This window comes from Patagioenas fasciata, chromosome 19 (genome assembly GCF_037038585.1).
Source record: "Patagioenas fasciata isolate bPatFas1 chromosome 19, bPatFas1.hap1, whole genome shotgun sequence".
Lineage (NCBI taxonomy): Eukaryota > Metazoa > Chordata > Aves > Columbiformes > Columbidae > Patagioenas > Patagioenas fasciata.
In genome coordinates, this window is record NC_092538.1 from 7,119,973 (window position 1) to 7,133,815 (window position 13,843).

Here is a 13,843-nt window from a genome sequence, read left to right on the forward strand (position 1 = left end):
TCCAGTGTTAGGCATGGTTTTCATGGATGGTTTGTAGAATGGCCAGCGCTGAGGCAGTGAAACCCAAGGGAGAAAGGATGTGGGTTTCTTTAGAACTGGGAGACGTGTTCCTTCGCTGACCCTTTTTCATGTGAAAAACTCAGCCCAGGTAACTCAAAAGCAAAAATTGAAAAAGTCATTTAAGGGAGAAGCTCAAGAGCTGGGATGCAGGGCTCAGATCTCCTGCAGCACGATGCCCGTGCTCAGTCTGCAGAGGTTTTGGGGCAGGACGGGAGGCAGGGGCCGTGTCCTGGCCAGGGCGCAGCCCGGGCACGCCGGCAGCAGCATCAGCGATCAGGGCTGCTTTGTGCAGAGCTGGGCCCCACAGCCCATGTTTGGCCAGTAATAGCTTCCCAATTACATTTTAATGCAATTTAAAGAGACAGCCAATTAAATAATTAACCGTAGGGAAGAGGTTTTCTTCTTTCCAAATCTTCTTAATGCAAATATTTTTGCATCAGGCCACCCGTGTTTCAGGAGCTTGCAGTGATTCCCCATTTCTTGAGAAACACTGACCTCCAGTGGGACTGCGCCTTTATCGCAACTGCTCCTGGCTCTCCTGAGCCTTTTATTTGGGGCCTCTAAAATGCAAATGGGGAGAGGAAAGAAAATAAATCCATGCGTTGTGTCTGAAGCGTGTGTCACCTCCCTTTCCCTGCAGGCAGGCTTCCTCCCTTATGAATAACATAGGAATTGCATTTCTAACAAAAAGGGCGAAATTTGCACCAGCAAAGTCCCTGCTTCATGAGAAAGCAGCATTGATTTTAGGCATGACTTGGTTTGAGCCCCCATTGCTACTGCACGGAGTCCAGCCCTCCCAGCCAGGCTCTGCAGGGCATCGAACCCTGTGCATGACCCCAGTCCAACGGTGTTGGGGTGTGTGGGGCAGCTCCCAGCCCAGCAGGACGGGGCGAGCTGGACTGGAGCTGCACTCGCTCTGCACCTCTCGTCTGAAGTCTTCAGAGAGGGCAGGAGGCCCCACGGGCACAACAATCTGCCCTCGCTTCCCCCCGCACGGCTGCTTCCCAGGCAGAGCTTTGCATTTCTTGCTCCCTGGCAGTTGATAAATGAGGATTTTTTTGCCTTCCAGCCGTCTGGAATTCAAGGGAATAATTACAACGGGAATTATGAGGGAGGGACTGGAGCAGCTGGGACCTGAGCTTTCACCCACCTGGAAATCCAGGCAGAGAGGGATGTATCCTGCATCCCCGCAGCAGGGAGCTGCAAAACGCAGGGGCTGAGCCTTGAGCTGAGCAGGATTTTTCAGCCCGGCAGAGGCCCAGACGTTGCTGGCAATGAGGGAGAAAAGGTGAAACAAGCAGATTTCTGCTGCAGGGCATGGCTCCTGCTTGCTGACGCTCTGTGTTTCAGGATGGATTTGCAAACGGAGCAGGGAGCTCGCCCCGCGGTGCTGGTCCTGTGCCGCTCGCTGTAGCTGCATTTTGGCCCTGGTGTGTCTCTCCATTGCTTCACATCTGGGACGGGGTTATACGAGGGGAACGAGAGGCTTTTGTTTTGCTCCTGCAGCATTCCAACAAGCGCCTGTTGTGGTTTAGGGCGTGGGTTTTACTCTGGGGGGGGCAACTGGAAAGAAGGCTCGTTTGTTGAAAATTGTTCAAGTGGGGAAGCCGGGGGCTGTGCAGCCTCTCCCAGCACCGGGGGGCAGGATCGGTCCCACCTGAGCCCCTCCTGGGAGATGTCCCCCACCCCAATCCAACCCCCCACAGCAGCCGTCCGCCCAGTACGTGTCTGTCCCAGACCCGTGGCCCAGAGCCCACCTCCATCGCACCTTTTCTGTGCAAACCAGACCTGGGGATCAGTTTGGGGGCTCATCTCTCTGCAGGTCCCCCCACTCTGCCCAGACAAGATGCTGCCAGGTACTCCGGGGTCACCAAAAAACATTTGAAGCAGCCGTGCTGGTGCGAGCAGCTGCCACTCACATTGCTGCCAGCACTGGGATGTGACACTGGTCCTGCCTGGGGACAGCTGCCTACCCTGGGACATCACCCAGGTGGGCTGGACCCCTGGTCACTTCTCCCTGGAGCAGAGCAGGGATTGCTGGCAGGGTCCCAGAAATAAAGAAAAAACAGTGTTGCTGCATGTGGGTTGGTTTTAGTGCTCCAGGTGGAGGTTTCTTGCATTTTGGTGTCCCCTTGGCCAAAATTCAGGGTTTGGGCCACCGCGGGTGACAGCCCCGTCTCTGTTTTCCAGTGCGCTGTGCGGAGCTGCAGATCCAGCTGACGGAGGCCGTGTCCACGCTGGCCGGCCAGAAGGAGCTCGTGGCCAAGCTGGAGCACGACCTCAGCACCATCCAAGCCCTGTCCGCCGTGCATCGCCCGGACGCGGAGGTAGCGCCCAGCGTTGGGCAGGGAGCGCTCGAAGTGGCCCCAGGGGTTGACCATCACTGATGGAAGGGCCAGTGGCAGCTGGAGGTTGTCTTATTACCTCCTCTTTTTTTTTTTAATTATTTTTTTCTCTCATTTTTCATTCTTTCTCACAACGCACCCAGCAGAGAGTGGCATCGTGCCTCTGCAGTGGGATGGTGGTGGCACAGGGTGGGTGATGGTAGTGGCATCTAGTGACCATCCAGCCCTTCTCCTTCCCAGTTAAAGGGTGGGATTTGGTTGCTGAACACCATCTTCTCCATGTTGTGTCAGGCAAATCCTTGCGGAGTGTCGGTTTGGCAGTGATGCTTCCGACAAGGCTGTGGGTGCCAGGGCAGTAGCAGGACCCAGGTGGGGTTTGCTTGACCAGGCACCTTCAGACAGGGGGGGAAACAATTACTTTTGCTTTTGCTGTTCAGGGTGCGGCCGTCCCCAGCCTGGAGAAGATACCTGAGCCCATCAAGGAGGCCACGGCGCTGTTTTATGGTGAGATGCAGGGGCTGTGCCCTGAGCTGCTGGCAGGGACGTCCCGGTGGCGTGGGCAGGGGGTCACCTCTCTGAGGATGGTGACGTGAGGATGCTCCTAAGCAGGCGCAGACATCGCCTGCTCAGCGTGTCCTTCCCTGGGGTCAGGAGTGGGTTTTCGGTGCTGGGTTTGCTGGCCCTGCAGCTGCTCACAGCAGGCACGTGCCAGACCCAGCTCTGTGCTGAGCTGCTGAGCCCAGACCGAACCAAACACCCTGCGCTTAACTCCTGCCCTTTCCCGCACCAAACCCCCTCCGCGGCCAACGAGCTAAATATTTCCTTTACGCTGGCTCCTGCGCCGAGGTCTGGAAGAGAAAATGAATCAAACAAATAACAACACTTGGCTCCTCTGGAAGAAAACCCACTTCCTTTCCTTTTTTAATTTTTTTGTTGTTGTTTTCTGTTTTGAAAGGTTTTGAAAACACACGATAAACAATATCACAGCAACAGTCCCACGAAGCCAAACAACCTGCAGCCACGCATCCTGTGCTATGAATAGCTCCTCTGTGCAGCCGGTTGAGTCATAGCCCTGGGGACCTTTTGCTCCTCGGCCACCAATACTGAGAGGGATGGCTGCAGCCCCCCCAGCACCTGCACACCCCAATTGTGGGGAGCAGCCGTGTGAGGCACCCAAAAGTGGGGTTCCTGGCCACAGCAAGCTGGTGATGGCTGTGGGCGATCAGCTTCTGCCTTGCTGGGGTGCCTGCAAGAGGAGAAAATACAGAATGGGGGTTACTGTTTTGTGAGGAGGGAAAGGAGAGAGAAGCATACACGGATATGGGGATGGTTGTGGCACCAGGTCTGTTCTTAGGGCTATGGCTGCTGCAGAAGCTACAGGGAAGGGTCTGGCAGGGACTGGGGAGGACTGGGGTCATGGGAAGGCAGCCACGAGTTGCCCCAAATAATGCAATTGGTTGTCTCTGAGGAGCGAACCTGTCCATTGCCAGGATAAGTTCCATAAAATAAAAAAAAAAAAATGCATTAAAAACAGGTCCATGTTGTAATAGCTGTGCACAGGAGTTTCTCTGCCTGGGTGCCCCACAGTCCCACTGTGTTGGCAGGGGGACTTCCAGCAGCCCTGCTGGCTTTGCGGTGGATGGTGGGCATCTGCTGGGTCGTAATGGCAGAAGATGTGCTGGGAAGGGTCAGGTTGGACATGAGGAAAAGGTTCGTCACCCAGGGGGTGCTGGACACTGGAACAGGCTCCCCAGGGAGGTGTCACAGCCCCAACCTGACAGTGTTCAAGAAGAGACTGGACAACACCCTCAGACACACGGTGTGACCTGTGGGGTTGTCCTGTGCAAGGGCAGGATTTGGACTCGATGAGTCTTGTGGGTCCTTGCAACTGAAGACTATTCAACTGATTCTATGATTCTGTGTCTCATGTCTGCAGGTCACTCACCATCCCCCGGAACCTCGTTCCCCGAGGGGCAGGTGGACTCGCTCCTCTCCATCATCTCCAGCCAGAGGGAACGTTTCCGGGCCAGGAACCAGGAGCTGGAGGGGGTACGCTGGGTGGGGAGGGCGGCTGCAGGACTGCAGCCTGGAGCTGGCTGCTTTAATGTCCTGCAGGGAGTTTATTATCAGCACCACTGCACACAAGAGAAAAATATCATATATTCTGCAGTTAGCAGGACCAAAGCCTCCCCCAGCCCATCAGTGCTGCTCCAGTTCAAGGACAGATCTAAATCCCCGTCGCCTTGTGGGTGCGCTTGGCCGTATGGCACAGCATTTGGGTGCACACAGGGAATGTGGTTTAGAGTAAAAACCCCATAGCTCTGCAAGTTGAAGCACAGCTCAAAACGACCTCGTCAAAGCCAGGAGGTTGGTTTTGCATCTCCCATGGGGGCCGGGTCTCAGCGCAAAGCCACCCGCAGCCACCACGGCTGCCCCGGCCCATATCCAGCCATGGAGAGATGGGGTTCGTTGATGGTTCAATTCTGGGGGTCCTGTTCAGCGGCAGCTGTGACAGTTTTAATTTGGGAGCAATTTTAATTTAAAGCTGGGGGATTTTTAGTTACTGAGAGGCTACTGAACCCCAGCTGCCCCCCGTTCTGCCTCCCCCGTGGTTAGATCCCATCCTGTCCCCGTCCTCGCTGCTAATGGCCCCTGTCCCCCCGTGCAGGAGAACCGCATGATGCAGCACACGGTGCAGGCTCTGCAGAGCGAGCTGGACAACCTGAGAGCCGACAACATCAAGCTCTATGAGAAGATCAAGTTCCTCCAGAGCTACCCCGGCCGGGTGAGTGGCTGTTTGTCTGTCTGTCTGTCCTCCAGCTGGGTTCACACAGACAAACAGACCCCAAACATAAACCGTTGCCCTCCGTGTACAAGAGCAATGGGGAAACTGCACATTACTCACATGCACCTTGCATGAAAGTTGGAAAACGGGAGATAATTGGGTTGAAGAAGAGTCCAGTGCTCTGCCTAGAGGAGCAATGGTCAATCTGAACTGTGCTGAGGGGTGTCTGGCATCTTTAATACCAGAAGCTCAAATTTCCTCCCTGAAAAAGCTGCTGCAAACCCTTTTGATGCTCACTGCCGGCAGCCTGATGCTCCAACGGGCAAACTGCGGATGCTCCTGCCTGACCAGGCAGCAAGCGGTTAAATCGGGACCTCCTGCAATAAATCCCTGCAGTCAGAGCCTGAAAAATAATTCATCTTGTCATACCTATGCGCATTCCCCACCACCCTGAATTTCTTGTGGCCAGCAGAGAGAGCTGCCTTGCTTCCTGCTCTCCTGGGCCAGGGCCCCAAAAGACCAGAAACAAGCCCAAAACCTTCCCAGTAATCCCAGTAACACCAGGAGGAGGCTGGAGACCACTCTGGAACCTGCTCCGCTCCTGCCGTGTCCCTGGGAGGTTTCATCCCTGGAAATCCCTGGGGCTTTCGCAAGTGGGTCAGGCTGATGCCTGGGGAGCTTTAAACTGCAGCCGCTTCCTCGGTCAGAGCTGGGCTATCGTGACCTTGGGCTTTCCTGGTCACTGCAAAAGTGACAATAACTGGGGAGGGACAGGGGTTGAAACGCCGGCTCCTCGCCCTGCCTGCCCTGCCATCCTCCAGCTGCTGGCTGGACTGAATCTGTTCTATTGATGGATATTTTAATAGTGTTTGGGGATGGGAAACTCCTGCAGTCGTGAAGGACCTTATTTGGTCCTTTTATTTATGTGTCGGTGATGACACTGGGTTGGCCCCTCTGACATTTTTGCCCGTTTCTCCCGCGGAAGATCATATCCATGTTTGTCTGAATGCCATTCACATGACCTAAAGAGCAAAAGCCTTCGACGCAGCAGCACGGGGGATTGCATAATTCACCCCCTAATCGGGCATGTGACACGTTAAAAATAATCATCAAAGATCATTCAATAAGGCCAGGCCATAGTGAATTCATCCCCCCTAAATTGGGAGCTGGTCTCATCGCTGGCTCCCGGCCGCGCGGTGACCGGGGATCGGATTGCGGTGTGTAAGGGCATATTTGCTAAAGGTCTGTGTGCCGCGGGGTTTACCCGGCGTGGAACGGGACCAGTGGGCTGGACAAGCATCAGCACGTAGGAACGGGTCCAGAAAGACCCGGGTAAATGTCAGCATCACCACGCTGGTGGGGCCGAGCTGGAGAAGACACAGTGCTAGGAACAGGGGAGCTCGTGTCTGTCTCTGGGGCTCACACCAGACCGTGACTGCACCTGCTGCTGGCAAATGCCATTTCCAGGCTGGTTTTGGGTAGAAACAATGTGAAATCTGCACTTCTCATGTCCTGCAGAGGTAGTGTTGGAGAAAGGAAGAGCAGGGACGTGTAGGATGCAGGAGCATCCTCAGGGCTTGCCACCGAGGTGATGCTGCACGAGGGGAACCTCTGTCCCAGGAGGAGTTTAAAACCCAGCCCATCTGAACCAACTGAAATCTTTCACTCCTGTCAAGGAGTTTCCTTCATTTTCCTTGCCCCGTGCCCAGCTAATAACAGCTGTAGGTTTAAACAATTACAGGGTGTTTCAAAAACACGGACGCGATTTCAAAGCAGTATATTTCACAACAGCAGCATGTTACAATCACATGAAAATTTACAAATGGATTAATGAGGCATTTAGCGGTAATCATTTGAAACCCTGTGCCCTGCCACTTCAAGTGGTAAGAGTTTCATTCATGGGCAGTTTGTGGTTGCAGAGATACAGTGATTTCAAATTGAGTCCATCTCTTTGAAACACTTTGTATTTCCTCCTCCTAAACTGCTCTCTCCCTCCTGCCTGACCCAGCAGCAAAGGAATTCAGGGTGGGATTTGCAGTATCCCAGGCATTTCCAGATGAGGTCTCTGGAGTGACACAGATGACCATTATTTCATAGAAAGGGCAAAAAATAGGGGGACATGAATGGAGTCCCTGTGGAAGAAAGGACTTTGTTAAATAGCCCCTGTAGCGCTGCTCCTTTTTGAAGGTGACGGATCATGTCAGCCCTGTGGGTCAGCCCTGGGCTGTGCCGCTCCATCCTTTGGGGATAATTTCTTCCAAATGAGCAGCTCGGGGGGGTGGTTCTGGCCCTGTGCTGGGTGTCCATAAGGGGACAGATACCAGCAGCACCACTGTCCCCCATTTCTCACCTTCTCTTTGCTCCACAGGGCGGCAGCAGGGACGACACGGAGCAGCGCTACTCCTCCCAGTACGAGGAGCGCCTGGACCCCTTCTCCTCCTTCAGCAGGAAGGTAGGAAAAGGTTTCGCAGCTGCAGTCCATGAGAGGCTGCATTTGCTCGGTTCTGGTTTTGCTTGTGGCAAGGTGGTCTGGGTTTGTGAAAGGGAAGGAGCAGCCAGAAAGTGAAACCCCTCGGTTTTTTGTCACCCAGGTGAAATCCAGGAGCAGCACTCTGAAAGCATAAAACACACTCAAATGCCATTCACTTAAAATTTAAAAATGGAAAATAAAAAATAAGTCATTGTGCCCATGTGACGTTCGCTATGGCTGTGTGTATGTGGGGAGCGGGTGCATCCCAGGGCACAGAGCTCCTTCCCGGATTTGCAAACCCTAAATGAGCCTTTTGAGCCTTGAAATCACCTTCTGGTACCGTTTACTTGCAGGAGCGCCAGCGCAAGTACCTGAGCCTCAGTCCCTGGGATAAAGCCACGCTGAGCATGGTGAGTGGGCTGTCTCCCACGGTGCCGTGCCGGGGCCACACTGGGGATGGCTTTAGGAGAAATCACTTTCCTCCCTTGCCCGTCCCTTCCCCTTTTCCCCTCAATCCCACAGCATCCCAGGGGCTCCTGGCCAGAGCGGGTGACCCAGCCCCAACCCTGTGAGCAATGCCACAGGGCAGTGTCAGGGCATGGCCCAGGAGCTTGGGGACAGCGTGTGTCTCAGAGGATCACCATGAACCGCTGCCTTCCTTCCAAAAAAGCATCGGGGACAGTATCGGGGAGCTGCCATCGGTGCAGCAGCAGAGGGTCCTCTCCTGAGCCGTGGCGGGCAGCAGAGCTACCGCTGCCACCACGGGCTTTGGCTGCCATCTCTTACCGATGAATGCTGCTTTCTGAGCTAAAAATGTCGTTATTCAGAAGATCAGACTCATATTTTAATCTGTGACATTAGCAGCAGGCTCAGGTTTTGGCTGAGTTAACCCCTGAGTAGCCAGCAGAACAGAGGTTAATGTGGGACCACTGGTCTGCAACAGCCACAGAATACAGAAGTATCTTGTAATAAAGGCAAAGTTGTCATTTGCATAAAAACCAAGCAAATGCCAACATGAATATGGATTGGGTGGCGTGCCAGCACCACGGAGAATTAATGAAAGGCATTTACAAAAAAACTGACTTAGGGGAGTTATTCCTTGGGAATATTTAAGAACATAATCTTGTTTGTTACAGCAGCCTCCGCCGTGGCCATGAATAGCAAAGAAGATTTCAGCCCAGAATTGGTTTGGTGGGAGATCTGTGGGTTTTAATGCCAGCTTTGGAAAGCCTGCGTGGTGGTTTGGGGAATGTGCTTATGTCCATAATGAATCCCTAGCTTGTACAGCAGGAATAAAAAGTTGCTCTGTAGGAAGGTGGGATCCATGCTTCTAAGCTGCTTTTCTAGGCTGTGGTTACTCCTGACTTTGGGTCTTTTGAAGGGATGGACATGAAGATTTTCCCATCAGGACCCCAGTGTCCTGGGCCAGATGGGCTCAGACGTTATCAGGGTCTTGCTGCTGTTCAGTGTCCTCTCAAAAATGAGGGGTTGGAGCGGGACACAGCCCAGCCCTACAGGGTTTCTGGGACCCACTGAGCTCAGACCTCATAGAATCATAGAATTTAGGTTGGAAAAGACCCTCAGGATCATAGAGTCCAACCATAACTAACTGTAGCACTAAACCATGTCCCTAAGAACCTCAGTCGCTGTGGGCTGGCACAGAGCTGGCAAAGGTGAAGGGTAAATCTTTCAGGATAGACCTTGCAGAGCCAGAGAAGCGGGTAAACCTGCAGACCAGGGCACTGGTGAGGTTTTGGAGATGCTCAAAGAATCTTCTTTGCAGCCGCTCTCCAAAATCCCCCAGGGCAACGTCCATCTGGCAGCCTCTGCCCCCGGGGGGGGCTTTGCTTTAGCCCAGGCGGTGCTGTGTGCCTTCCCAAGGGCCATCAATGCTCCTCCACCTCGACCTTCCCCTAAATGCAATTATCTGTGACAAGCAGGCAGGGCAGCAGGGCAAGCTGTGGGACCCCAGGGACCTGCCTGGGCCACCAGCTCCAGCCACAAGCCTCCCCCATGCACCAGGAGAGGCTTTTACTGGGGAGAGCAGCTGGAGGTCCAGCACGCAGCTCCCCTCAAATCAATAGCCCAAAACGTGCCAGGGGGCTCAAGAGGCTGCACCGTCTGGCTATGAAATTGTCCTCGGCATCATTCCCGGGGTCCCGCAGCGGAGCTGGGGTGCAGGCAGGGCTGTGCGGCAGAGCCAGCTTTCGGGGGCACGGCACAGCGTCTACTCAGCCGCCCCGCCGAGGGAACGCTGCAAGTCGCAAGTTCTTTGAGTTCACAAATTAAAAAATCCGTGAGACTTAATTACTGCCGGTGTTTCTCTCCGCAGCGGCGCTGAGCTGCAGGCAGGCACTGAGTCAGGGCTGGCGCTGGGGGAGCGGGCAGAGCCGGGGGAGAAAACTGGGGTAAAACAGGCTCAGAACAACCCCCTGAGAGAGTTTTCAGTGGGGGGAGCCCCGCGGTTCACAGCCCTGAATTTGCCTTGATTTGGGCGGTTTTGGGCTGAGAGCTTAGGCATGTGTGGTAGTCACCTTGAAGAGTGGCTGCTCGGAGATGGGCACAGATGGGTGACAAAGCATCCCGTCTCACGTGTTTATGTAGGGTCCACCACAAACAGGACCCCTCAGCCAGGGTTTCTCTGAGCCTGTGTGTGGGGAGGGCTGGTTTGCACTTAAAATGAGATTTTCTATTCTGCTCTTGCTGCAGGGGCGGCTCATCCTGTCCAACAAGACAGCTCGTACCGTTGCCTTCTTCTACACCCTGTTCCTGCACTGCCTCGTCTTTCTGGTAAGCACGGGGGCCACAGGGGGACGGGTGCCTCAATAAATGTCAGCAAGCATCCCATCCAGAGGGGGTCTTTGCATCTCTAAGATATTATGCCAAGTGAGTGTGTTGCAGCCACACTGGCTCATCACCAGCTCCGGAGGCACAGGGAGCGCGAGCAGCACGGCTCAGCAGGGACACATACGTGTCATGGTGCAAACTCCTCCTATATGCTTGCACAGTTTCTAGGAGTTTATTTATCATTTCAGGGGAGAGGAAAAAAAAATCATCAATAATTAAATGATGAAATAAGATGAAAGACAAATCAGAACAATATTTCCATCCTCTCCTCAAAGTAAAGCCGACTTTGTGTTATTTTGGTGAGGAAAGGAGCAAAGAAAATAAAAAGTTAAACATCATTAAATTTTAAAGCTGTAACAACAACAACAAAAAATCCTGAAATTCATAAATATTACATGGCTGGAATGATCTTGCTTCATCTAGACACAAAAGGGCCTGAAATGCAGCACCCAGCGCTGCCTGGGCTGGGCACACACCGTGTGTTGGACTGGGGACCGGCCAAACCCGGCTCCTCCATCCCCGGCTGGGATCAAAGTCTTTCCCATTAATCCTGAGAAACAGGGCAGCCTTCACCCCTTCCCGCCCACTGCCCTCTGCCTATTGGGATTGCAGTTAACCCTAATTTGGAGGCCGGCTGAAGGCTGTTTGTGGAATTAGAGTATTTCCCGGGTGCCAAGCTAACAACAGCTCACAAATCCCCAAGGCTTTGATGCACCAGCCTGGGATGGGGGGTTTCTCCCTCTGCCTAAAATGTCCCCAACTCCTTGTGCCACAGCTATGACATGGAAACCCAGTGGCACAAAGGGAAAAAGGAGCTGAACAAAGACCCTCCTGAAGCCTGTACCAAAACCACATCTCCATCCATGTGCAGCCTCGAGCGTGCCCACCTTGCCCCAAACCACCGCAGCTGCGATAGCACCGGACTGGCAAAAATAACCCGAGGGAGAGGTCATCCTGACCTTCCTGAGGGCAACCCCTGAAACATACACTGGTAACACAGGACTGTGAAACAGATTTCACCCAGAGCATCGCTTTAGGTCTCCGCTTGATGCGCAAAAGCCACAGGTGCCTGCAGAACGCAGGCAGGGATTTTGCTGTTGGCACAGGGATGGGATGGCACAGCGGTGACATGAGCTGCTGTGGGAGCAGGCAGAGGAAAGCAGAGCTCATTGCATTTCTTGTTTTGCAGGTGCTCTACAAAACGGCCTGGAGCGAGAGCGTGGGACGGGACTGCGCTGCGTACTGCGCCAAGAAGTGGGTGTGAGGACAGGCTGGGTCAGCCCGGGCTCGGGAGCATCATCCGCCTCGGTTCGGTGGATGGAGCACTGTGCTTTGCAGCAGTTTTTTTGGACGCTGCTTGATGCACCTCTATCCTGGAAATGAGGGTGGTTAATTGGGTTTTAAATCCTTGATCCAATGAGGATGGGGGGTGGGAAAGGTGCAGAGAGCAAGACAACCACCTCTCTTCAGTTGGGTGTTTTCCAAATCCCTTCCATCTTGGCCACCGCTGTGCTTCAGACCTTGCTGTGAGTTAACATGGCTTTGCCTTTTCTCCAGGTACGCCGACCACGTCCACAAGTTCCACGAGAACGGGGACGCGGGTGACATGTGGCAGTGACGGCTGGACACGACCCCGCTGGTGCCGGCTCCCCTTTCGTCCCGCATCAGGATTTGTCCCATCGCTCCCTGCCAACCGCTTTCACTATCGCTTCGCTTGCTGCTTCATAGGATGGAGGCAATGATCATCCCCTGCTCCCACCCTTGGAAATCAAAAGCCTCAGCTAATGGAGAGTTGTTTTGCAGCATTTCCAGCCCTCCCTCCCTCCCTGGAGGAGGCTGCAGTGATGCCCATGTCCTCCTGATGTCCCAGGGAGCTCAGTTTTTACCAAAATACAGGGAAAATGCAACACAAGAGGCACACCTCTTAGATGTGATCTCACTTTCCATCCTTTTTCAAATGCAGTGCAACACTGAATGGACTAAATTTCACCAGAAATGGCAGGGGGGAACCAACCTCCTGAATTTGCATTTTCAAATGTCGTGATATTTGAGAATTCCTATTTTGCTCCAGTTTATTGAATTGTGAGAAGGCAAGCAGTCCTGCCGGGCTCTGCCAGAGCAAGTGAGACAGCGGCAGATAAACACCAGCCATCCCTGACATTGGGGTTTGTCAGCACATCCCCTTCTCGCTGCTTCTGGAGCAGCTGTTCCTCAGCTCTGGGCTCCATCTGAGGGGCTTCTGGGGACCTTCTGCTGCTCCTGTTCCCCGACTGCTGAGCACCAGCAGATGCTCTGCTTGGGCCGGAGCCCTGGGCTTCAAAACAGCCCAGTTAGATCAGACTTAATGGGCGTGAAGGGAGGTGTTGGTCAGGACTGATCTCACAGGGACGCTCTCCTCGCTGATATGGTTCTGCTGAGCATTGGTTGCTCTTCTGGGTGCGATGGCTTCACCGGATCCCAGGCAGCACCTGCTTCGGATGGGGCTTTACATGCCCCATAGTTGATCTGCCCAACCTCTGATCCTTGCAGGAAATCACAAGTCAAATGGATGAATTGCTGGTGGCAGGTGTGCTGGGTGATGATTTGGGTTGATTTGGGGAGACAGAGGTGACAGCAGAAACTCTGATTAAAAAGAGCAAGTCCCAGCACCCCTCGTCCCTGCCTTGGCTCACTGTGACCGATTGGTGCAGGAAGATATTAGCTTGTTAGCACGGTCCTCAATTAAAATTCCCCTCCAAAGACAGGAGAATAGTGTTGCTTCCAATTAATATTTCATTGCAGATTCAGATCTGTTCACATTCACGCTGCTGGGAAGCCAGAGCCTCTGACGGAGCGTGCAGGCAGCGATAGGCTTCACATCTGCCACGGGCAGCCCGGGTTTATTTATAGGAGCTGTGGCCCATGGCAAAATGTAAAATACTCATAAAGTGAAGGGAGGGATAAACCCCAAGGGCCCGAGCTGCACCTGTCCCGCTTGGCGCGGGGTAACACGAGCCCGTCCGGAAGGGAGGCACCGCGGGGCGAGATGCCCGTGGGGGTTTGGGGTGATGCTGCCGTGTGCCGGGGACTTCTCCGTACACTGATCGACTTCGGATGTGGAGGAGATGAGCTTTTGCTGTCTGAAATGAGTAGCTCAGAAACGTGATCCGGGGAAGGCTGGGATGCTTGTTGAGGCTTTGTTGGGAAGGTTAAATTTGCTTTTTTTAGAAGCTGTGTGTGGTGTCTTGGAATTGCAAAACTTCTGCAGCTATTCACACTTGTACTCTTCATAAATGACTTAAAATAGATGTTGGGCTCTGCGGGACAAGTGATAAAATAAACTTAGACGTGCATTGA

At 53.7% G+C, this 13,843-nt stretch overlaps 1 protein-coding gene across 1 annotated transcript in view; it reads left to right on the forward strand.

Moving 5' to 3' along the window:
* The window catches only part of CUX1 (cut like homeobox 1), a 264,153-nt gene extending 250,310 nt beyond the window's left edge, over positions 1-13,843 (forward strand). Inside the window, exons 15-23 of the mRNA XM_065853078.2 lie at positions 2,251-2,387; positions 2,843-2,909; positions 4,342-4,454; positions 5,074-5,190; positions 7,559-7,642; positions 8,014-8,070; positions 10,370-10,450; positions 11,697-11,761; positions 12,065-13,843. Coding sequence (XP_065709150.1) covers positions 2,251-2,387; positions 2,843-2,909; positions 4,342-4,454; positions 5,074-5,190; positions 7,559-7,642; positions 8,014-8,070; positions 10,370-10,450; positions 11,697-11,761; positions 12,065-12,125 — 782 coding nt within the window. The 3' untranslated portion in view covers positions 12,126-13,843. The remainder of the gene's footprint in view (positions 1-2,250; positions 2,388-2,842; positions 2,910-4,341; positions 4,455-5,073; positions 5,191-7,558; positions 7,643-8,013; positions 8,071-10,369; positions 10,451-11,696; positions 11,762-12,064) is intronic.